The sequence below is a fragment of the Paroedura picta genome, chromosome 15 (genome assembly GCF_049243985.1).
Source record: "Paroedura picta isolate Pp20150507F chromosome 15, Ppicta_v3.0, whole genome shotgun sequence".
Lineage (NCBI taxonomy): Eukaryota > Metazoa > Chordata > Lepidosauria > Squamata > Gekkonidae > Paroedura > Paroedura picta.
Window position 1 is genome coordinate 16989018 of NC_135383.1, and position 22980 is coordinate 17011997.

Sequence of the window (22980 nt, forward strand, 5' to 3'; positions counted from 1 at the left end):
ATGGTGAGGGGTTTGGAGACCAAGACGTATGAAGAAAGGTTGGGGGAGCTTAGTCTGTTTAGCCAGGATCTGATAACCATCTTCAAGTACTTAAAAGGCTGCCATATCGAGGATGGAGCAGAGTTGTTCTTCCTTGCCCGGGAGGGACAGACCAGAACCAGTGGGATGAAATTAATTCAAAAGAAATTCCGTCTAAACATCAGGAAGAAGTTCCTGACAGTTAGAGCGGTTTCTCAGTGGAACAGGCTTCCTCGGGAGGTGGTGGGTTCATCTTTGGAAATTTTTAAGCAGAGGCTGATTCTGTGAAGGCTCAGGGGGGTGGCGGGTTACAGTGGATGAGCGATAGGGATATGAGCTTCCTGCATAGTGCAGGAGGTTGGACTAGATGACCCATGAGGTCCCTTCCAACTCTATGATTATGATTCTAACACAGAAAATACTGTAGTTGAAAAGGGATACTTGAGCCAAATACTTCTGTCTGGGGAAGAAGCTATCCTCTACTCAGAACTGGGCATACTCTGTATGTAACCAACACAATGATAATTCCAAATTTAGGCTAAACTGTCACTGCAGCAATGGTAGAGATAAGCTAAAGAGGTGAGCAAAATCTGGTTGAGGTCATTATGAGATTTCTAGCAGCTATCTGAATCACACCACTGGTTCAGAGTAAAAAGAATAGTAAGTTGTGAATTTGTAGTTGTGAATTTCCTGCATTCTGCAGAGGGTTGGACTACATGACCCTCGAGGTCCCTCCCAACTCTATGATTCTATGACTAGGCCAGTCACAAGACTCCTTTTGTAGGCCTTCCTGTTTCCTTTGTCCCACTGCCTTTTCTTCTCCTAGTCCCCTGCTGCTTCTTTCCTTCTCCTTTGTAAATGGCAGCCAGAGATCTGGAATGTAACCACCTCAGCCAGAAAGTCCAGAGAGATTCCTCTGCCTGCCATTTGGTAGCTCAGCCAATCTCCAAGAAAGAGTACGTTGGTCACTGTCATGGCAAATGTGACACTGAAGATATTAGGATGCCTTGTTCCCAGTCAGAGCATAAGCTCACCCAGCCCAAATATCTGTTATGACTCGCAGTGGTTCCCCAAGGCCTCATCCAGGAGTTTTCCCAAGACCTGAGATGTTTTAACAAGAGACTGGCCCTAGAATCATTCTGCATTTAAGGCCTTCACCACCACCTGCAACCCTTAAGCAGCCCATAACCAATAAACAGTTAATAAAAAATATTTAAACAAGTTAAAATCATGGAGTATGACAACAGAGGTTCCAGGTTCAACATGCACAGTACTAGAGGGTTGCACGCTCCAGCTGGTGCGCCAGCGTCACCCGTCCCCTCCCCTGCTCTCCTCGGGCTGCAGTGCTCACCAAAGCGGCCGAAGCGCACCGGAGCATGCAACCCCACACAGTACTCCAGTGCCAGGGCATCACAGGAGAATTGCTATGGTCTCTGCTAACCTGGGCAGATATAAGTAATAAGCCTATAAACCTTTTTTCTAGATAGTTTACATGCAGGAGGAGGAAAGTGTATATTACCTGAATAGACAAGACATGAAAGATAGGGGGGGGGGGAGACGGAGGAGGAAAAATGGACTGAAGAGCAGAGAAAAATACAGGCAATGAAGTCCAGTGCTAACTTCAGGCAGAAAGAATTCCCACCTTGTGTGAGGCAGAAGTTAACTGATAGACATATACAGAAAAATAAAACCCATTTGACTCCACAGGCCAGCTCATTTTCTGCATTCACTGCAACTCTGAACAACCAAGCTATATGGAGAGGGGTGTGCCAAAATGCTAGACAGAAGAGGCTGAGCCAGTCACTCAGACCAGTAACCTGAGAAGCAACCAAGCAGTCCACAGAAAAGATACGAGAGCACGGGAACAACCTGGAATGGCGAGACCAACTTAAGGGCACTTTTTAGGCAACTGGGCAATGTGTCAGGAGTTGGGTGCAAAGAGGCTCTTAACAAGGGCCTGTATTTTCTTCCACAGGAAGTTAAGTGGTTTTGTTGCTACAGTGACCTCAACTTGAGAGTCAAACAGGAAGTTGTAAATGGGATGTGACCAGATGAATACCATACTTCTGAGTTCAAAGGAGACTTTTTTTTTTTGAAAAGACAGTTCACCTGCTCTACATTCTGTAAATGAATTTTCTTCTTGTTAGATACCTGTTTTACACAGCAGGTGCCTTTCCCCAACATTCTTTTAATTCCTCTGTGAAACCCAATGTGTGAGGCAATTCGGCCTTCAGTGGACCAAGCTCGCTTGCAGGATTATGAATGCATTTGGGGAACACAAGAGTGGGGTGGGGTGTGTGCATGCAGATATTCTTGCATTTAAAGGGGGAGAAATGGCACTGCTCCAACCAGTTCCTGCAGGTAAAAAGATGCAAAAGGAAGCAACAAAGTAAGAAACACCTTATAGGGTTTTTAAAAAAGTTTTATTAAGATAAATTTATCACTCCCAGATGCAGCTGCAAGCTAAATTGCTTTGATCTGCTGCTCAAGTTCATGTTGCATTCTTTATGGAATCATGGCTACAGTAAGTATTCTGGCATAAACGTATATACCGAACTTCAACTTAAGCAGAGCAAGATGCTCCAAGGACACAAACTTGAGCATGAGGCAACCTCAGCTGATTCAAATTCCTGAGAGCCACAGAACAAACAGGACTTTTTCAGCCTAACCCACATCACAGGCTTGTAGCCAAGATGGAAGACAGACTAAAATATTATGAGTGATATTGCAGAAGCAATTCCTTGCTATTGTTGATATGTTGTAATGATAGCCTAAACAAGCAGCAGAGGAAACAGAGCAAAAGACACAGCTTTCAAATGAGTTCCCCCACAACTATAACTTTTCTGGTACAAATTGATTAAGCCCGGAAGAGCCAGGTAGCCCAGGCTTTCTCAACCATGGTTTCGTGAAACCCTGAGGCTTGTAGACAGCCATGGAAGGGTTTCCTGAATGGGTGGGAGTTAATTATTTATTTTTTTAAATGTGTTAAACATTTATTGGGTGATATGATCATGCATAGTCATGTCGACCCATCCTCCCCTCCTAAAGTGGCCAATGATGGGCATGGAGGGGGTGGGAAGGGAAGGGACCCAGGGAGGCCAGTACAAAGCTATGCTTCCTAACCATATTCTGCACAATCGCCCCAGTTCTGGGGTTCTCAAAGCCTGAAGATTGTTCCAGGGGTTCTCAATGGTAAAAAGGTTGAGAAAGGCTGAGGTAGCCCAATCCAACTCCATAAATCGCAAGGGAAGGACAAATGGAAAATAACAAACAACAAAGCCTTTCTGTTTGGTAGATATTAATCAAGGAATTATAGCTCAGAATCACCAGCTATCAAACGTTGATATGGCAGGTTTGAAGAAGTTGAACCCCCATTCAAGGATACACCCATTTCCCTTGTGAACACCTCCCCACATTTCCACAGGGGTCAATTAAACAACTATCTTTCCTCCTCTGGCCACTTTGAAATCACAACACAGCTGTTGGGAGAATCCCTTCAACAGCCCTCCTCACTTCCATGCTCAAGAGAAGTGCACTATTGGGTACTCGGGGCATGAAATACAGCTCAACATGGGCAAGCTCCATCCCACCTCCCAAACTTGGAGCTGGGCAGGAGAGAAGGGCGAAAGACATCACGAATCTTGTACAGTATTTCCAGAGACATGCTCTGAATACCTCCAAAGTTCAATACATCAACAGAGACAAGCTCCTCCTTTACCAAGGCAACGTTGTTTTATCCGGCCAGCCCAAATTTGCACATTTCTGATCATCTCAAGGCTTTTCGGAGACTTCAAGGCCCCAAGGAGGTTTGCTTTCCCACATGTATCCCCAAATTTCTCCTCGGAACTGTGGGTTAGGATCTTAAATCCCGCTGTATTTTGTATCCAGCTCCTGCATGTGAATGCCTAAAGCAGGGGTAGTCAAACTGCGGCCCTCCAGATGTCCATAGACTACAATTCCCAGGAGCCCCTGCCAGCGAATGCTGGCAGGGGCTCCTGGGAATTGTAGTCCATGGACATCTGGAGGGCCGCAGTTTGACTACCCCTGGCCTAAAGCAATGATAGGCATTAACCACTACAATTAAATTATGCCTAGTATTGTAATTTATTTTATGATACTTTTACCCCACCAAGACTAGACAGGTATGATAGGATGCAAAGTTGGTGAAATGGGATACCGAGTCTATTACCCGAGAACTGTCATGCGGGGGAACTCCAGGGATATGTTCATCTCCTGAGCTCTTTAATATTTATGTAAGGACATTAGGAGACATTGATGACACACAATGCCAGAGCTATCTATGGACAATGGACTGGTAACACCAAGGTATATATTTTAGCGTAAGTCTCCAGGCATCACGATTATGGTTCTTGGCCACTGAACTGAGGCCACAATACAGATAAATCTGAGGTGATATTGTTTGGTAAAGGATTTGGTAAACCCTTTAACAGCTTCTGCTGCCTGCGTTAGATCAGGGTTAGTCAACCTGTGGTCCTCCAGATGTTCATGGACTACAATTCCCATGAGCCCCTGCTAGCATTTGCTGGCAGGGGCTCATGGGAATTGTAGTCCATGAACACCTGGAGGACTACAGGTTGACTACCCCTGCGTTAGATGAAGTGTCACTGAAGATAGCAAATTCAAAAAAGAATTTAGGGATATTCCTTGACACAACTTTTCTCAATGGAGAAACAGGTCAGCATTGTTGCTAAAAGTGCCTTCTTTCATTTACATCTGGACAGGATAGTTCACCCATTTTTGGGCACAGCTTATCTGGCAGCTTATCTGGACCACCCTACCGTAACCTTGAGATCAGAATATTGGCAAGTGCTCTATGTGAGACTGCCCTTGAAAAAGACTTGGAAGCTGCAAATTGATCCAAAATGCAGCAGTTTGTTTATTCACAGGCATTAGCTAGACCACCCATAAGATGGTAGTATGCACTACCTCCCTGGTTGCCTCCAGATCCAGTACCAAGTGCTGGTTTTGACCTTTAAAGCTCTTTATGGGCTCTCTTCCACTGCCTCATTCCCCATGGGAACCAGGATAGCGTTCCCCTCCCTCCTTGATTCCAGGGCCAAAGGACTTTCTATGATAGTCTCATCCTTATGCATGGGACTAGTGGTTGAAGTCAGAGCTGCCTCTTCTCTTATCCAGTTGAGACAGCAGTATAAGGCTGTATTGTTTAGGCAGACTTTATGCTTTTAACGGTCTCTAATTATGTTAATATTCTCTTATGTCAGACCTCTGGGCAGTTTTAATTTGCTTGTTTCACAGCATACCACTTAAAGCAATGAGGAAAAGCAGCACAGAAATATTTATTTATAATTAGATTTCTATACTGCCCCTCCCGGTATATACCTGCTCAGGGCAGTTTACATAATTTAAAAATAATAAGTTAAATACCTAAAGCAGTTAAAATTACATCCAACCTGCATCAGATAGAAATCTTAATTTCTGTATCCCCCATCCTCCAGGGGTGGATTGTTCTTAGGGAGGGCCCATTTAGGTAAATATAATGAGTACATTTTATTTGCATCAGGAAATTGACCCCACCCAAAGTAGGAACACAAATAAGTAACCAACATAAGAGTATGTAAAGGTCAGGGACAATTGAAAAGGGGGGACAAACAGCTTCGATGGAGGTACCGTACACCTTCAGTAACTGAAACTCATGGCCATTTTACTGGATAATTCCAGAATGGTAACTGTGTTAGTATAGTGATGCACAACAGAAGAGCAATCCAGTGGCATATTAAAGGCTATCATTCATTCAAGCATGAATGTGTGTGAGTCAGAGCTCACTTCTTCATATGCTGTGAAGAAGAAACTATTTTCCATGTTTTTGTGAAGAAAACTATGGGGGGGGGGAGCAAGAGCCTAGGGACACAGAAAGGCTTACTGTGAATCCCATCCGGATTCGTAGGCCCTTCAGGGACTGGAATGTTACACATAATGGGTGATGAGAGAGGTCAGAGCTTCCATCCTCTTTCTCATGGGGTGCAGAGCTGAACTAAGCGTATAATTAAGATAAACAACTAAATGAGGAAGAATCAGTCTGAAGCAGAAGAGAATTAACTGATATCATTGAACAGCCATGCTATGATACAATGTATTAAGGAAGGCCAATTTAAATTTCTAAAAAGCCAGTCCTATTGATTGGAAATTGGAACAAGGAATCTCAGGTCTGTTTAAGGCAGGATGGCAGGTGTCTAATTTCAGTACATCTCTATTGTATGTTTCCTGTTAAAAATATTTGCTTGTCTGTGAAGCAGTCACTTTCAACTCTGCAACAGTAGGCCCATCTATCCTGGAATCCCCCCTCACATGCAGCAAGCTGACCGCAACGTAGCAGACACAAGACACACAGACCCCAAAGTGTTGTGCCTGCTGGGAGGCAAAATGGCCGATTTACAGGCATTTGCAAGAGGTACGGCCAAGTCTCAAGTTGCACCTCCGGGAAGGATTCCACTGGCTCTGCATTTCCTGGAGGAAAGCAAACAACCATTCTCCCACAAGGCCTCGAGAAAAAGGAATTCACACTTCAGCCACTCAACTGCAAGATGCAGCCTCAGACTATAAAGAAGATTCCCTCCTGCCACCTCTCCACAGCCTCACCTGCTTTGGTACCCAACAACAAAGGCCCAGAAAACAGGGGAGGCAAACCACACCCTCCAGAAACCTCCCAGCTGGCCACAGGCAGAACTCTAAAACCGGAACCCTGAAGCCTGCATGCTACCGCCTCTCCCCAACCAGCCTCGCCACACAAACTAAACCACAATGCCACTCTGCAATATCAGTTTACACACAGCGAAAGGGTTTTTCCCCCCCCCTCAGGGTCCTCTAGCAAGAGTTCAGAGCCAGGTGCGATGGCAGCATCACACCAATTGAAGCAGCTCCCTTTTATAGCCACCCACTTCCCTTTCCAAAGCCAACACAGAGACTAGACCATGGCACATCCCCCCCCCCCCCTCAATGCCTACACCTCTGAACCACCTTGCTCTGAAGAAAGACCCTAGAGCTAGCCAAACAGACCACAACCCCTTTTCAGAGCCGGCGAAGAAGTAAAAACCAGGGCCAAGGACGGGGGCTGGCTGCAGGAGCTACTAGAAGGAATGCCCATAAGCGGAACAATGGGCTCCCAAAAGGGGGAGGGCAAAAACAACAACCAAAAAAGCCTTCGCACGGGGCACGGCAGCAATCCGGCTGGGGAAACGACGCGAAACACTCTCCGGGAAGGCAAAAAAACAAAAAAAGCAGCCTGCGGAAGGCAGAAGGGCCGATCCCGTGCACGCTTACTCGGGAGGAGGTGAGCGCAGCCAACGAGAGGCGAGACCGTCTCCCTCCCACTCCCCCCTCCCTTCCCCGGGCAGGCTTTCGCGGCGTGCCCCAGGGCGTCTCCTGCAAAGGCAGCGGCCATCGCCGGCTGCCACGTCCGGCAAGGACGGCGATTTGGGGGGTTGGGGCGGCCCGAGGAGGCGGCGACCCGGGCAAAATGGCGCTGGGAATAAAATATGACAATTTCAGGCGGGTCGCCATGTTGTCAAGCGCGAGCGGGGCCCAGCGGGGAGGGGGAAGGGGAGGATGGCAGGCCGGCCGAGCGCACGGACGGAGGGAGGAGGAGCGCCGGACGCGTCTCCGCCGCAGGCGCCGCCAAGCGGTCCGCGCCTGCCTGCCTAACGGGCCTTGCGCGGAGGGGAAGCGTCGCCCGCGCCCTGTCCCCCGGGCCACTCACCAGCACTGGAGGTGGAAGGCGGCGGGGCAGTGGTCGCAGCAGAGCAGGTCGCCGCCTTCCTTGCAGCTGTCGCAGCTGTCGTGGTTGGTGGCGCGGCCGGCCCGCCGGTGCTGCGCCGCCGCGGCGGCGGCCGAGTGATGGTGGGGCGGGTGGTGCTGCGGCGGGTGGTGGTGGTGGCCGGCGGCGGGCGGCGCGTGGTGGGGGTGGTGCGGCGGGTGGTGGTGGTGGTGGTGCTGCTGCGGCGCGTGGGGGCCCGGCGGGTGCGGCTCGCCCCGGTCCGGCCGCCGGCTCCGCTTCTCGCTGCCGCCGCCGCCGCCGCTCTCGTCGCTCCGCGGAGGCGCCAGCAGCGCCTGGATTTGCTGGAGGGAAGCAGAGAGAGGGTGAGCCGGGGGTGGAGGGGAGGGATGGGGGGGGGAGGGATGAGGGGGGAGGGGGCGGGCGGGCGCTCACCTCCATCAGGCCCCCCGAGGTGTCCAGGTCGTAGACCACCGTCTTGGCCTCCATCCTGTCCCACATCCACGAGCGGCCCCGGCGGAGGGGCGGCGCGGGGCTCGGTGCCTGTCGGGGCTGGCCTCGGCGGGAAGGGGTCGGGGGAGGGGGCCGTCTGCCTGCCTGCCTCAGCTCGCTCGCTCTCGGCCTATCCGACGGGCCTGGTCGGCGTCGGCCTGCGTAGGAAGCGCCCGCAGGGGACGGGGTAGTCGGAGGCCGCGGCTGCCATGACAGGGGGCGGGGCCCGCGGCTGCCTCCGCTAGAGGAACGGGCGGGCTCGGTCGGGCGCCGCCGCCTCAGACACAGGGCCCCGCCGCCACAGCGCTCCCCGCGCAGGCGCAGAGCGCCCTCCCCTCCGCGCGGGGAGCATGCGCGCGGCGGCTGGCCCCCGGCGCGCAGGCGTACGAAGCAGCACCAACACGGCTGGAATCGATCGCTGTTTCTCCCCGCCTGCTTGCTCCCTCTCTCTCTCTCTCTCCCCCCTCTCTCTCTTTCTCTCTCTCCTCCCCCCTCGCTCGCTCGCTCCGCGCAAGCGCCGCTCCCTCCTTTCCAAGTGCGTCTCGACGCAGGCGCGTCTTGCCCGGCGCGTGCGTGTTGCCCTGACGGGCTTCGAGGGGGCCTCCTCGCAACGGCCGTCGCCCGTTTCCGCCCCTGGCGCCAGGGTCGGGGAGGTGCGCACGCGCGTCGCGAGCCGGCTGCCGAAGGAAAGTGTGAAGAAGGGAGAAAAAAAGGAAAGGGGGGGGGGGAAGAGGAGGAATTCTTTTGTCTGCAGACCACATTTCCGGGTTATTTTTGAAGCCGCAGAGTGGAGGCTCCCCGTTAGCTGGGATCGCCGTCCGTGAAGCTGATGGCAGCGTCCGCCTTGGAAAACGAGCGGGCGGTAGAAGCAAACGGAGCGGTCCTCGTCTTGCCCACGCACAGGCCAAACTTGACCCTTTTTGTTTTGCCAATAGGAAATGCGCCCTGCCCTGGAAGAGCGGCCTCCTGCCATGGCAACTTGGAAGGAGGGGCGACGGCCAAGAATGGCGCCCGGCAGCCCTGCAAAAGACCCCTTAAAAATAAAGATGCATGGATGTGCGTACATTTATTTATGTGCAAGTCGGGAGCACGCGGGGATTTGCAGGGGACGCTCAATTTCCCGCGCATACCTTTTGGGCACAGTTTCTTCTCCCTCTCCCCTCCGCACAACCCCTGTCCTCTCCCTGCTTCCTGCTCTCCTTCCTCTAGGGATGCCAGTCTCCAGGGGAGACCTGGAGATCCTCTGAAATGACAGCTTATCCCCCCAGGGGACACAGATCAGTTCCCCTGGAGAAAGGGGCTGCTCTGGAGGGTGGACCCCACTGAGGTTCCTCCCTGCCCCAAATCCTGCCCACTTCTAGCACCTTCCCCAAAGTCTCCAGGGATTTCCCAACCCAGAACTGGCAACCCTAAGAAGTAGGGATGCCAGTCTCCAGGTGGGACCTGAAGATCCTCTGGATTTATAGCTCATCTCCAGGCAACAGAGATCAATTCTTCTGGAGAACATGGCTGCTTGGGAGGGTGGGCTCCATAGCATTATGCTCCACTAACTCCACCCCCAAAGCTGCCAGGTATTCCCCGACCCAGAGCTGGCAAGCATGCCTACAACCCAACCTTTCTTGATCTGCCCCCAATCTACAGCTTTATTTATTCTTTCGTTACTTAATGTATACCTAAAAAATCTTACATTGTTTTCCTGCCCTTTGAGGTTGCCAGCCTCCAGATTACAGACTTCTCTTTTCCATGGAGAAAATGGCTGCTTTGGAGGATGGCTGTACTGCGGGTGCCTTGCTTCCCCAAACCCCACCATTTCCCAGCTCCACCTTCAAATTTCCATTTTACCCTTGCAACTCCACTGGAGGTAGATTTATTGTCCCGAGACCATGCAAATGAGCTTCTATGGCTGAGTGGGGATTTGCATCTGCATTGTCCAGGTCCTAATTTTGCGGAAACCACTACCGCACACTGGCTTTCATTTTTACTTCCTTCTCTCTCCCCCCTCCCTGACAGCTAGCCAGCTTTCAGTAGTTGTGTGCTAGCAAGTTGCTCAGGTGAGTTGAGTCCAGGTTTGGGGAAGGCTGTCACTGGGTTCAAGTGAGCTCTGTGTCAATAAGCTATAACCACTGCTCCACCTAGGTGAATTGCACAGTAGCACATTATATGGTAGTTGCTGCTTGCTCTGCCCCTGATGAGTCCTCCCTCCAAGAGGAAGGAAGGGTTCAAGGACACACAGGGAGGCCCAAATAGTCCTGGAAGCTCCCCTTCCCCCATGGCAAGGTTTCAAGATTACTGTCGTTTCCTAACAACCTGTACGATGGCCACTGAGATCTCAGAGGGGATACAGATGCTGCTTTTATTACTGGGTGGGGGCTATTTAAAAAAAAAAGGGTTTCAGATTTTTCTACAAACCTGTGGAAAGTCTGTGGAAAGCCGACTCTTGTCCGTTCATGGCTACATTCTCTGGATTTAGGGACATGGCAAGAATTAGATGTTTTGATATCCTGCCTGGTTTCCTCAGCCAACTTGCAATGAAATAAAAATGCAAGGCAGAGTTAAGTGGGTAGAGCATCACCTTGTGGTGTAAATGGTTAAAGCCATCATGGAGGTTATTAAAAAACAGCAATAATATTGCCAGCCTTGAAACCTTTGGCTTCTGTCAGTAAAAGGTATGGGGAAGGGGAGCATTTCAGGACTATTTTCCCTTTCCAGTGCATCCTTGTTCCCCTCTCTCCTATCTTAGAGAGTCAGCGTGGTATAGTGGTTAAAGAGCAACGGATTCTAATCTAGAGAACTGGGTCTGATTTCCCCACTTCTCCACACACAGCCAGCTGGGTGACCTTGGCTTAGTAACTGTTCTCTCAGAGCTGTTCTTACAGATCAGTTCTCTTAGAGCTCTCACAAAACCCATCTAAGGGTGTGTGTTGTGGGGAGAGGAAGGGAGAACTCTTTGTAAGCTCCTTTGGGACTCTTTTGGGTAGGTCTTGTGTTCTGGGATTGCCAAGGAAAAAGGATCAGGTAGCAGGTGATACAAAAACTGCTGGCAGACTGCACTGATCTTGATGGGACAGATGGTGATTCAGGTTGGGGGTGCTTAAGGGGGGCTGACAAAATGAAAGTCAGCTTGGGCCTCTGCCGCTGCACCTGGTTGGCCTGTGCAACTCAGCCTAGCCCTTTCTCCCAGGAGACTTTGGCTTGACAACCCCCAATAAATCCCCCCTCTGAGGCTGAGGTCAGCCTCGCCAGCCTCCAGGTGGTGCCTGGAGATCAGAACCAATCATGCAGAATATGGTTGGGAAACAGAGCTGTGGACATGCCCACCTGAGGCTCCTCCCCTTCCCACCCCCTCCAGGCACATCACTGGTTGTGGGGCCAGGTCAGCATGATTATATGGTCGTTGTTAGGTGCGAAGTCGTGTCCGACCCATCGCGACCTCATGGACAATGATCCTCCAGGCCTTCCTGTCCTTTACCATTCCCTGGATTCCATTTAAGTTCGCACCGATATATGGTCATATCACTGACAAATGTTTAACAAATTTTAAAAATACATTTTAAAATTAATGAACTTCCCCCCATTTGGGAAACCCTTCCAGGGCCCTCAACCCTTGTTTGAAGAAGCCTGATCTCTAATTCAGAATGCATATCAATCGTTGGACCGAATGTACAGTAATGTTTCAAAGTTTGCCAAAGAGCCACAGAGGAAAACTTATTATATTGAAAACAAGGTAATAGCCGGAACTCGCTCTGGCTCTGCTATAATTAAAAAGACTCTTTACGGGAACTGTTTGCTATTCGTCAGCGTCTTTCTTCTTTGCTATGTATGGTGGACAGGTCTCTCTATCAAAAACCCACCTGGGGACTAGCATCCCTAACAGCTCAAGGTGGCCAGGCCTTGAACCTTTCTCCTTTGCCATGTTTCCTTCTCTTCCACCCCACCCCATCCCATCCGGCCATGTTGCAGGCAGACTGCCGGTGCTGCACGGCTCCCATGTTTCCCCGACCTAAGGGTGCTTTCTAACCAGTAGCTTATCTGCATTTGTGCATCCGGGGATTGAAAGCTATATCCTGGGGGCATGTCCATGCGAGTGACTACAGGAGCTTGTGGCTAACCACAGAGCATCAGCTCGAGTGGAGCCGCGGACCTTATTGGCAGTATGCACGCACGCTCCGTGCGGGAGACGCGATACGGTGGTGAGGTTGTCATGGTGCTGTTGCAGTTGCCGCGTGATGATTGGTGCTTCCCATGCTAGCGGGTTATGGGAACAAAGGAAGCGGCCGCTTCTGGCTGCCAACATACGTTTTCAGATTGCGCGCGAGTCCAAGCCAGCGTTCATACGTTTATCCACCAAGAGTGCTTATTCTGATTCTAAACTAGCTTTGCAGGAAAATATAGTGCAAACCGAGGAAGTGTTCTTTCCAAAGAGTGGGTTAGAAATGAAGGGTGTCCCTTTGAGGAATCGCAAGCCAGCCAGCTAGTAAACCATCCATCAACGCTGTCCAGGGGAAGGCGAGCCTTAATTCATGCTGTCTGCCTATATTAGTGCTGTTATTAAGGCACGGAAAGAAAACTTGCACATTCTTAAACTTTCAGGGTACATTCAGGTGGTGCCAAGGAAGATTTATCTCCCAAAAGTCAGCAGTGCTGTAGGGCAGGGGTAGTCAACCTGTGATCCTCCAGATGTTCATGGACTACAATTCCCATGAGCCCCTGCCAGCGTTTGCTGGCAGGGGCTCATGGGAATTGTAGTCCATGAACATCTGGAGAACCACAGGTTGACTACCCCTGCTGTAGGGTGTGAAGAGAGAGTCAGATGCCCGTTCGAGCCTAGGATATAATTTCCCTTAACTTCTTAATGTAATAACAGATACTGGGTAATGGTTGTGCTTTTTAAGTGTCATGGCTCTGAAATTAGTCATTAAAACAGGAGATGCTGCGGGAGAGCAGTCATCACTCCCTGGGAAAATGTCAAAGAGGAGCCATGAACTTCCCAGCCTGGCTGAACCTGCCAAGTCTCTTCCACGGCTATTGAAGGCACGAGATCTTGGTACGTGGTGGCATTGGACTCGAGCCTCGTCCACTGCATTATCAGTGTGTGTCCCAGAACAATGTGTAAAAAAGGCAACTAGGTGTATAGCTGAAGAGTGGCAGCTTCTAATGTACTGAGCTGGGTTTGATTACCCGCTCCTCCAAATGCAGGCAGCTGGGTGACCTTGGGCTCGCCACAGCACTGTAATCTCAGGGCTCTCTCAGCCTCACCTCCCTCACAGGGTGTGTGTTGTGGGGAGAGGAAAGGGAAGGCGACTGTAAACTGCTTTGAGACTCCTTCGGGTGGAGAAAAGCGGCATAGAAGAACCAACTCTTCTTTAGTAATATCAGGGCTCTCTCACCCTCTCCTACCTCACAGGGTGCCTGTTGTTCGGAGAGGAAAGGGAAGGCGATTGTGAGCCGCTTTGAGACTTCTTTGGGTAGAGAAAAGTGGCAGATAAGAACCAACTCTTCTTTAGTAATATCAGGGCTCTCTTACTCTCTCCTACCACGGGAGTGGCGGTCAAAAAATCAAATTAATAAATAATTAATAATTAACTCCCACCCTTTCAGGAAACCCTTCCAGGGCTGTTAAGAAACCCTGGGGGTTCAGAAAACCCTGGTTTGAGAGAGCCTGATCTATAAGGACCTTCACACTTATGCGGTTTGTGGTCTGCACAGGTGCTCAATGAGTGGTGTGCATGCTCAGCTACTATCCGAGCACATGCGTTTCACCCTTTTCCCATTCTTGCCAAGTAGAACAAGTGAAAAGACGCCCCTAGCAATCACAGTATGAAGGCTCCTTAACCATACAACAACGCAGGGGCCCTGGAACCGCAGGGCCTGTTGCTTGTTCTGTGCATGCTACTAGGACAGTGGTTCTCAACCTTCCTAATGCCATGACCCTTTAATAGAGTTCCTCATGTTGTGGAGACCCCCAACCATAAAATTATGCAAGGGTTCTTTCTTTCACAGAAATTAAACCAGAACTGACCCATGGTGTGGAGATCAATTTGTTCATGATTGCATATCAATTGTTTTTTTCAGTTCAGTTCTGCCTCTTGTCCCACCATGCCGATCTCGCTTTTCCACTGCTCCAGACAGACGAATCTGCCCTGCAAGGCTGTTGTGTGCATGTCCCTCCCTGGCCAAGCTGCTTGCCCCGCCGCGCCCCCTGTGAAAGTGTCGTTCGACCCCCAAAGGGGTCCCGACCCCCAGGCTGAGAACCACCGTCCTAGGATAAACCGCTTCCAGTGCTTCCCAGCGCACAGTTCACCACAGCATAGCCAGTTTATTCTAAAACACCAGTTTATTCATGAAACAATCCAAAAGGTTGGTTCCTCCCCACTGGAATAGTCGGAGCAGCTCAGTATTCGACAGTTGTATGTTACAATTTACAGATAAAAATCCCTCCGGCGTGACAACCCCCCCCCCAGCATGCCCCCTTGACGGAACCACCAAGAGCCCAGCTGGGGCGGCCCCCTTCTCATAGAGAAGGGGAACCGGCCGTATTTCCGGCTGAGCGTATGCGGGAAGGGTGGCTGCCGCTTTTATTCAACCTGCCACCAACATTGGAATGGAAGGAGGATTGCCCTGAAAGCCATGGGAATAAGGGTTGGGGGAAGGAGAGGCTGTCCCTAATTATCGGGTTCTGGGACTCAAGGATGGAGTGAAATGGCTTCATGTTTAAAGGACCATTGGGCTGATTTGAAGGAAAGGCCTCATTTTCGTAGGGCAAAATAAAGGGTCGGAGGGTGGACACCATTGAAAATAACAGTTGCCATAGACCAGAGGTGGCCAAATTTTCCCTCCCCAGATCTGGAGAGCTACAATCTGGCCACTCTTACTATAGATGGAGGCTTATAGGATCACACTCATGGTCCAATGTCCCATTTCCCACAGTGGCCACAGGGGTAGTCAACCTGTGGTCCTCCAGATGTCCATGGACTACAGTTCCCATGAGCTCCTGCCAGCGTTTGCTGGTAGGGGTTTCATGGGAATTGTAGTCCATGGACATCTGGAGGACCACAGGTTGACTACCCCTGGCCAACAGGATGCCTGGGCAACCCCCACCAGCAGGGGCACAGGGGTCAAGACCTCCCCTTCTTTAGCCTCCTCTCCAGCAACTGGCATTCAGAGGTACACTGCCTCTGAATTTGGAGGCTCAGCTCAGACATTGCTGCTGATAGCTATTGTGGGAACAGCGTACCGCTCTGAGTGGCCTGGCCCTTCAGTCCTCGCCCCTTTCGCAAAACAGAATGTTGACCAGGCTGCAAAATGTCCACGGGAGTCATGGCTCAGTTTCTACGTTGAAGGAGAAAGATCTGGATTCCAGAACAACACAGCATCACAGCTGCTGTCCATCCCTCCTCTCCCCCACCGCTGCAGAAGGAGATGCTGGCTGCTGGGCCAGGCACCAGGACTCAGGAGAAGGGTACCCATAGCCGGCCCCTTTCCTCCAAAACAGTATTTTTGCTGGGGGGGGGAAAGATGGATGATATCGCTCTTGAATCCTGGTAGAGAATAAGGGGGAAACTTAAAAAAAGCAACGAGAACAAAGTTTGAATCCAGTGGCACCTTTCAGACCATTCAAGATATAAGCTTTCGTGTGCATGCATGCTTCATCATCATCAAATATAATAAAACAGAGTTTCCCTTACTATACATCTGGTGTGTGTGTGTATGTGTGTGTGTGGGGGGTTAATTGCCAGGAAGATTTAGCTAGAGTGCAGATGCATAATTAACCAGACAATAATAGCCATGCTAGGTTTGAGGCAGCTATAACTGCCCAGTTAATTATGCATCTGATCTCTGACTAAACCTTCCTAGCAATTAACCCCTCTGCCCTCTCTCTACCTACATGTATGGCTGAGGACTGTTTCATTCTACCTGAAGATGTGTGCATAAATCTTGGAATCAAACTTTGTCAGCCTGAGAGGTGCTCCTGGACGCAGATTTTGTCCTGTTCCTTCAGACCAACACGGCTCCCCACCTGAACCTGTCTAAAAGAAGCCGGCTCTTAATGGATGCGGCAAGAGGCTGCAATCAGAGAGGCAAAACGGAGGTCTCACCTAAAGGGGGAAATCTTGCCCAGCAGCAGGCAGGTGGAGGCAACCTGGGATCTGGAATATCACTAAGGGCAACAGAATAGGAACCGGACAGTTCCAACTGGGGTGGGGTGTGTGACTGTAGTCCTTCGGGACGTTCCCCCAAATTGTAGCTCTCTTGTACAGTCCATGCTTATTTCAACAGGTCTTCTGTGGGAGATGCTCCCGATGAATCAGGCCCCGTGTTAATTAATGAGGAAGTCCTCTGGTCGTTCTCTGCTCAAGTCTTGCAGGGACTCGGGGTCTGGGTCTGGAAGGTTCTTCGTAGGGATTGGTACCCAGGGATCCTGGCAGAGGCTCCCTGGCAGGCTGTATCCCAACTGAACTTGCTGGGAAACCACAGGGTGGGGAGAGGGATCGTGTCCTGCCAGAGAGTGGGCAGCTTGGTTGACAGGGCATCCGTAGGTCAGGCTGGAGCTGGTAGAAGGGGGAGGGATTCCGGACCTGGCTCCAGGTGCTCTTGGCTGGGGGCTGTAGGGTCCAGTGTGGGTCTATGAACTTGGGGGGAAGAGGAAGGAGAAAAGGCTTCTGCCCCCACCTCCATCTAAAATATCAGTGCCATTCACTTGTGTTTGGGGAAGGCGTCTCCTCATCTTCTATGAAACTTATCCGTTGGAAACACACAAGGGAGACGCTCCACGGACAACAAGGGAGAAGGTGGCCAATGTACAGGATAAAAATGGTGGCGGTGGTGTCTTTGAGAACCGCCAGCTCTGCTTGGGGAAATACCTGGAGATTTGGAGGGTGGAGCCTGGGGAGGGAGCGAATCAGGGACATCGCTCTCCCCCTAGGAGTTGGAGTGTACGCTACTCCCCTATCCTTTCCTCTTCACCTCTTTAATAATTGGGGGAGGGATGGGATTTTTAGCCGCCATGTTAGTAGATTGATGTTTTAATGGGAATTTTAATGGGATTAGTTGTTGTGACCCGCTTCGAGCCTGTCGGGAGAGGCGGGAAATAAATCTAATAATAATAATAAAATAATAGGGTGGGATTTGAGGAGGGGAGGGACCTCAGAAGGGTGCTGTGCCCTAAAGTCCACAATCCAAAGCAGCCCTTTCCTTGGTCCCCTGGAGATCAGTTGTAATAAGCGGGAGATCCCCAGGCCTCACCTGGTGATTGGCAACCCCAGTGCATGCACATGCAAACGTCCCTGTTTCAAGGGCAAAATGCTTGGGGAGGGAGGGGGTTGCCTAATCATAGGCTTCTGTGACCCACTCTAAATCAGGAGGTGCCAAGAAGCAGAGGTAGGGATGCCAGCCTCCAGGCGGGGCCTGGGGATCCGCTGGGATTAGAGCTCATCTCCAGACGAAAGAGATCAGTTCCCCTGGAGAGAACGGCTGCTTTGGGGGGTGGGCTTCATACCACGGCCTGGCAGGGCATTCCAACTTCAACCAGATCTCCCGGACAATGCTGCGTTCTGCTCTTCATGCTATTTGTTTTGGCTTGGCCTTGCAGGGTCCAGCTCCAGCCACTCTATCTTTGAGCCCCACCCAGTGCTGGACCCCTGGACCCCACACACCTGCAAGAAGAAGCAGGCTTTGCCCAGTCCTGTTGATTTTCCTGGGAGGGAGACTTGCCTGTGGGGCAGTACCCCACTTGATCTTCCTCCTGTCACAATTGCTAGAAGGAGACATAGAAGAAACACAGGAATGAGGAGCTGGACGGGGCCTCCAAAGCTCCTCTAGTCCAACCCCCTGCACACTGCCGGAGACTTGCAGCTACCTGACCCCCTTCCCCCAGTGACCCCCTTGCTCTATGCCCAGAGGAAGGAAAAAAAAACCCTCCAGCTCATGAAAAAAGTCATCCATGTGCTTCTTAATGTCCCTTACCTTATGGACTTTGGGTTAGAATCATAGAGTTGGAAGGGACCTCCAGGGTCATCTAGTCCAACCCCCTGCGGAATGCAGGAAGTTCACAACTAGCTGCCCACCCACAGTGACGCCAGTTCCATGCCCACATGATGCCTCCCACAAAACCAGAATCCCTGGCCAGTCGGGTTGTTGGTTGGCTTGGGGGGAAAAAACCCATCCACGCTTGGTGGGCAATCACATTCAGCGTAGGTTTCTAAGAGGACAAGGGAATCAGCCACCCTCTTCAGGGGCCGGGGCTGCCGGCAAACTCTGTCATGGGGAAGAGGCCCAATCCTGACACTCCTTCCCTGGGCAAGTTCAGAAGGTTCTGGATTCAGCGCAGTCCTTGGGTGAGAGCTGCCAAGACCGCAGAGGGTGGTCCAGCAGAGAGGAATCAGCAGCCTGGTGGCAGCCGGTCGGGATGCTGGAGGCAGTTCCAGAGGAAGCAACGGGCGGGGAGGTGGGTGGAAGCAGGCAAGGGCTGTCTGCTGAAGCTAGGCCCGAAAGCGGGGGAGCCTCAGGGTGGGGGTGGGGGGCTGCTGCTGGCTGCAGGTCTAGAGTTCCGATCCCTCTCCCCATTAGGTCCGTCTTGAGGGATGTGAGGGAGGTCTTCACTGGTCTTTGCCACGGCGGGTGGTCGGCCCGCCTCGGAGTCAGTCGTTGGCGGGTGGAGAAGGTGGAGGGCAGCACGGAATCAGGAGTGGGGCCTGCCCCTCCGGCTCCCACCTCGAGGGTGGCGCCACCCTAGATGGAAACTTCATACTCCCGCGTCTCCTGGAGAGAAAGAAGCCTGCAGGAGGTTGGCTGCTGGGTGGATGACCCATCCCCTCCCACCCAGCACCATGGCTCCCTCCAAGGCTGCCCCTGGTCATCTCTAGCCCACCCTGGGCAGCCCTCCCTTCCGACCCTGTTAGAGCTCCCTCAAATGCTGCAAACGGCCCACTCCATGCCATGCAGAACAGGAAACGTCTCGGTCCTTGTATTCTACTTGCTTATGGACTGAGATATACTCCTGCTGTTCTTCTTGCCCCACCTTGGCCAGCACAGGAAGGAACATTACCTGTTTGCACTTGCTCCATCACCTGCAAATCTTCTCCAGCACCTGGGCAACCCACTTGCCCCCCCTTCCCCCTCAGTGGCTTGTGTGAAGCTGCCCTGGGTTCTTCCGCGAGCCAGGAAAGGGCCCAAAATCCAAATAGTCCACCTCTGGCTTTGCAAGCCTTTGGGCACCAGCACTGGGAACGTTCTTTCTCTGCCTGAGTCCCTGGAGAGGCGGTCAGAGATTCACCAGGTGGACCAAAGCTCTGATTAAAGGCGGCCGGGCAAATGGCCACTTAGCTCTGCCCTGCCTCAAGGGCCCTTTTTGCAGCCTCTCTCATCGTTGGACGAAGAAACCCGTGAAATTCCCATGCCTGCAATCTCCAACCTTATCCTGAGCATCCTTTCTTCAGCATGGGATACGGAGAGGCTGTAGATTCCCCCTCCCAGCCCAAGTAGCAGCAAGCTTTCAGCCTGCCTTCACATAGAAGGGAAGCAGCCATACAGGCTATCTTGTCCAACCCTCTGCTCAGTGCAGGATCATTCCAGGCCAACCACGACCATCAAACCCCAACTAATGACAGTTAGGACCATCAAAGGTTGGATGTCTGTATTAAGGTTCAAACTGTATAACTCTTATTGTGCACAATTTTTAAAAAAACGTTAGGAATTTAAAAAATATATACAGCCCATAGGCCAGGGGTAGTCAAACTGCGGCCCTCCAGATGTCCATGGACTACAATTCCCAGGAGCCCCTGCCAGCAAATGCTGGCAGGGGCTCATGGGAATTGTAGTCCATGGACATCTGGAGGACCGCAGTTTGACTACCCCTGTACTATATGAACCAACAGACCATAGACTGTCGTAAAGTTTTTTTTTAATTGTGCACAATAAAAGTTATACAATTTTAATATTAATACAGACATTCAACTTTTGAAGGCCCTAACTGTCATCAGTTGGGTTTTTATGGTCCCGGTTTCAGTCCCACCCCCCAAATTCGGTTTTTATCTAGTCCAACCCCTTGCTCAGTGCAGGATCATTCCAGCAGAATGTCCCATACAGCAGCCCTTTTCAAACTTCTGACCACGGAGGAGCCCCTGAAATAATTCTTCAGGCTTTGAGGAGCCCCGGATGTGATGTCAGCTGGCCCCTCCTCCCTGTCCTGCACCTGGAGGTTGGCAAGCCAAATCACAACGCACTCAAGTACCCCCCTCCCCACAAGGCTGCATGTCACTTTTGGCAAGGGATCCCTTTCCCCTGCACCCATTGACCCAGGGGTACCGTAGGGCAGGCCGCAGGGGGGAGCAGGCACTTACTCCGGTTTCGTAAGTGGGGTTGTCGAAGGATGAATCCACAGTGATGTGATTGTAGGGGTGGGAGCCCGCCAGGGGCAGCGGCAGCGATGGCTTTCCTTGGTGCCTGCGAGGAAACACAGAGACACTGAAGGCCTCTGCTTCCCTTGGAGGGACTGGTTTGGCCTGGGATGCTGACGTGGTGGCTCACCTAGAGATGTAGAGGTACACGGTGCCTAAGAGGAGCCCCACGGCAGCCACGGGCAGGAAGATGGCGAAGGCCACGTTGGAGCCCTGCAGGAGATCTTCCGCAGGTGCCATTTTGGCCACCGCTTGAGAGGAGAAGAAAACAGTGAGGGCAAGGAACAGGGCGAGCCAAGGGGGTGAAAGGGGACCATGCAGCCCAGCCAGAAGGGGAGGGCCAAACCACACAGGGCCAGTCACGGGCCGATGACCCACAACAGCCTCCTTCCCTCCCCAGGACAAAACCTCAGCCCAGGGAAAGCTGCTGGCAGCCGATGGGTTGTGGTTCTCCTTACCGTCCAGATTGCGATTGGTGTAGAACTCCTCGGTGGAGGCTGCAAAAGAAGGGAGAGGGGAGGGCTGAGAAGGGGATTCCAGGCTAAGCAGGGCTGGGGAACAAGAAGAAGATTTGGTACTTATATGGCGCTTTTTTCTACCTGAAGGAGTCTCAAAGTGGCTTACAGTAGCCTTCCCTTTCCTCTCCCCAGAACAGACACCCTGTGAGGTAGGTAAGGCTGAGAGAGCCCTGATGTTACTGCTTGGTCAGAACAGCCTTATCAGTGCTGTGGTGAGCCCAAGGTCTCCTAGCTGGCTGCACGTTGGGGAGCAGGGAATCAAACCCAGATTGCCAGATTAGAACTCCGCACATCTAACCACTACACCAAGCTAGTTCTCAAGCCCCGAGGAACCTTCCTGGACTATTTAGGCCCACTAAGATGCTGGTGTTGGTGTGAGCAGCTCTGCATGCCTGGACATTGGGAGGCACTACATCCCTCTGGGTGTGTTTAAGTCTCATGTCCTTGAGTGGGCTGCCTCTCTTTTGATGCATTCTGCACGTGTTGGATAATACGCTTTCAGTGTCTTTTCACAGCTGGATTTTCCTGAACCCATTTCTGCATCAGAGACCTGTTGTGTCTGCAGACCTGCTGAGAATCAAGCCCAAGGTCCGAGGGAGGATCAGGGCTTACAGTGTCAGTGATCTATGTGCGGCTAGATCCCGTCTTCTGGATCCAGTTGGTTTAAACTGAAACTGACCAATAATACGCACTGGCAGAAGGATCCATTGATTGCCTGTGTTCATAAGTTGGGTTTTTTTGGGTGTGCATGTGTGTTGGTTCAGTTCTCAGTTCTGTTGAATTAATTTCATCCCATTGGTTCTGGTCTGACTCTCTGGGGCAACAGAAAACAGCTCTGCTCCATCCTCTAAGTCAGGGGCATTTGCTGGCAGGGGCTCATGGGAATTGTAGTCCATGGACATCTGGAGGACCACAGGTTGACTACCCCTGCTCTAAGTGACAGCCCTTTGAGTACCAGAAGATGGCTTTCATATTACTTCTTGATTCTGACTTCTCTTGCCTATACAGATGGGCAAACGATATAGCTAGTGGTGCCCTCTGAAGAACAGACCCTCTCGGACAGACTTACCTGGCTTGCAGAAAGGTGGGGTGCCATTCCACTGAGAAGGGTGACCCGGCACACAGCGCAGGCTGGCATCACCCAGTAGCGTGTAGCCTGTGGCACAGGAGAACCGCAGCAGTGCCCCTGCTTGGTACACCCTCTTCTCTGGATTCTGAGCGCTGTGATCAGGGATGCCGGGGTTGTGGCAGGGCTCATACACCTCCGCTAGGAAAGGCAGAACATCCAGAATAGAGTCTAGAGAAAGTCGGACTGAGTGTTCATCTGCCCACCCGCCCTCCACACAGCAGCAGAGCTTAAGGAGCCAGAGGGGAATCCTAAGACATAATAACTGCCCCAGGAAGGTCCCTCCATACCAAGAGTGGCCTTTGGACCCTGCAAAAGCCTCAGAACTGCCTGAACTTACCCCAGGAGTCATGTGAGAATTTGTTCTGTCCTTTCATGGTATTGTTAACACAACTGCTAGCTGATGCTGCCCCTTGGGGGAAGTTAATGTAGGAATCATGTACAGCCCTTTTTCCACTTGCCTGCTCAGAATATTGCTATCCTTGCCTGCTCAGAGAAGCTCCATTTCTTTGACGGATTCTGAGTCAGCTGGACCAGTTATGAGTTGCCTTGTGGGGCAGCCCCAACAGCATTTGGGGCTCCATCTCGTGTCCCGCAGTGCCCATCTGGACCCCCCAAGAAGCTCTCCAGCAGGCATCAAGAGGCCCAAGCCCTCCCCCTTTTGTTGCCTTTCCCTGTGGT

The 22980-nt window shown here is 51.5% G+C and overlaps 2 protein-coding genes across 6 annotated transcripts in view; both read right to left on the reverse strand.

The window, feature by feature from the left end:
- PHF12 (PHD finger protein 12) overlaps positions 1-8896 on the reverse strand; it is a 33548-nt gene extending 24652 nt beyond the window's left edge. The window contains exons 1-2 of the mRNA XM_077311357.1: positions 8204-8896; positions 7754-8112 (exon numbers count right to left, since the gene is read on the reverse strand). Coding sequence (XP_077167472.1) covers positions 7754-8112; positions 8204-8269 — 425 coding nt within the window. The 5' untranslated portion in view covers positions 8270-8896. The remainder of the gene's footprint in view (positions 1-7753; positions 8113-8203) is intronic.
- A 5702-nt stretch (positions 8897-14598) lies between these two features.
- The window catches only part of SEZ6 (seizure related 6 homolog), a 99981-nt gene continuing 91599 nt past the window's right edge, over positions 14599-22980 (reverse strand). For 2 of the 5 annotated variants that reach the window (XM_077311767.1, XM_077311766.1), the window contains exons 13-16: positions 22243-22440; positions 21114-21152; positions 20786-20906; positions 20101-20701 (exon numbers count right to left, since the gene is read on the reverse strand). In XM_077311767.1, the coding sequence (XP_077167882.1) occupies positions 20482-20701; positions 20786-20906; positions 21114-21152; positions 22243-22440 (578 nt within the window). In that variant the 3' untranslated portion in view covers positions 20101-20481. Of the gene's footprint in view, positions 19035-20100; positions 20702-20785; positions 20907-21113; positions 21153-22242; positions 22441-22980 lie in introns of those variants that run through there. The other 3 variants (XM_077311769.1, XM_077311768.1, XM_077311770.1) reach the window with 3 other exon arrangements.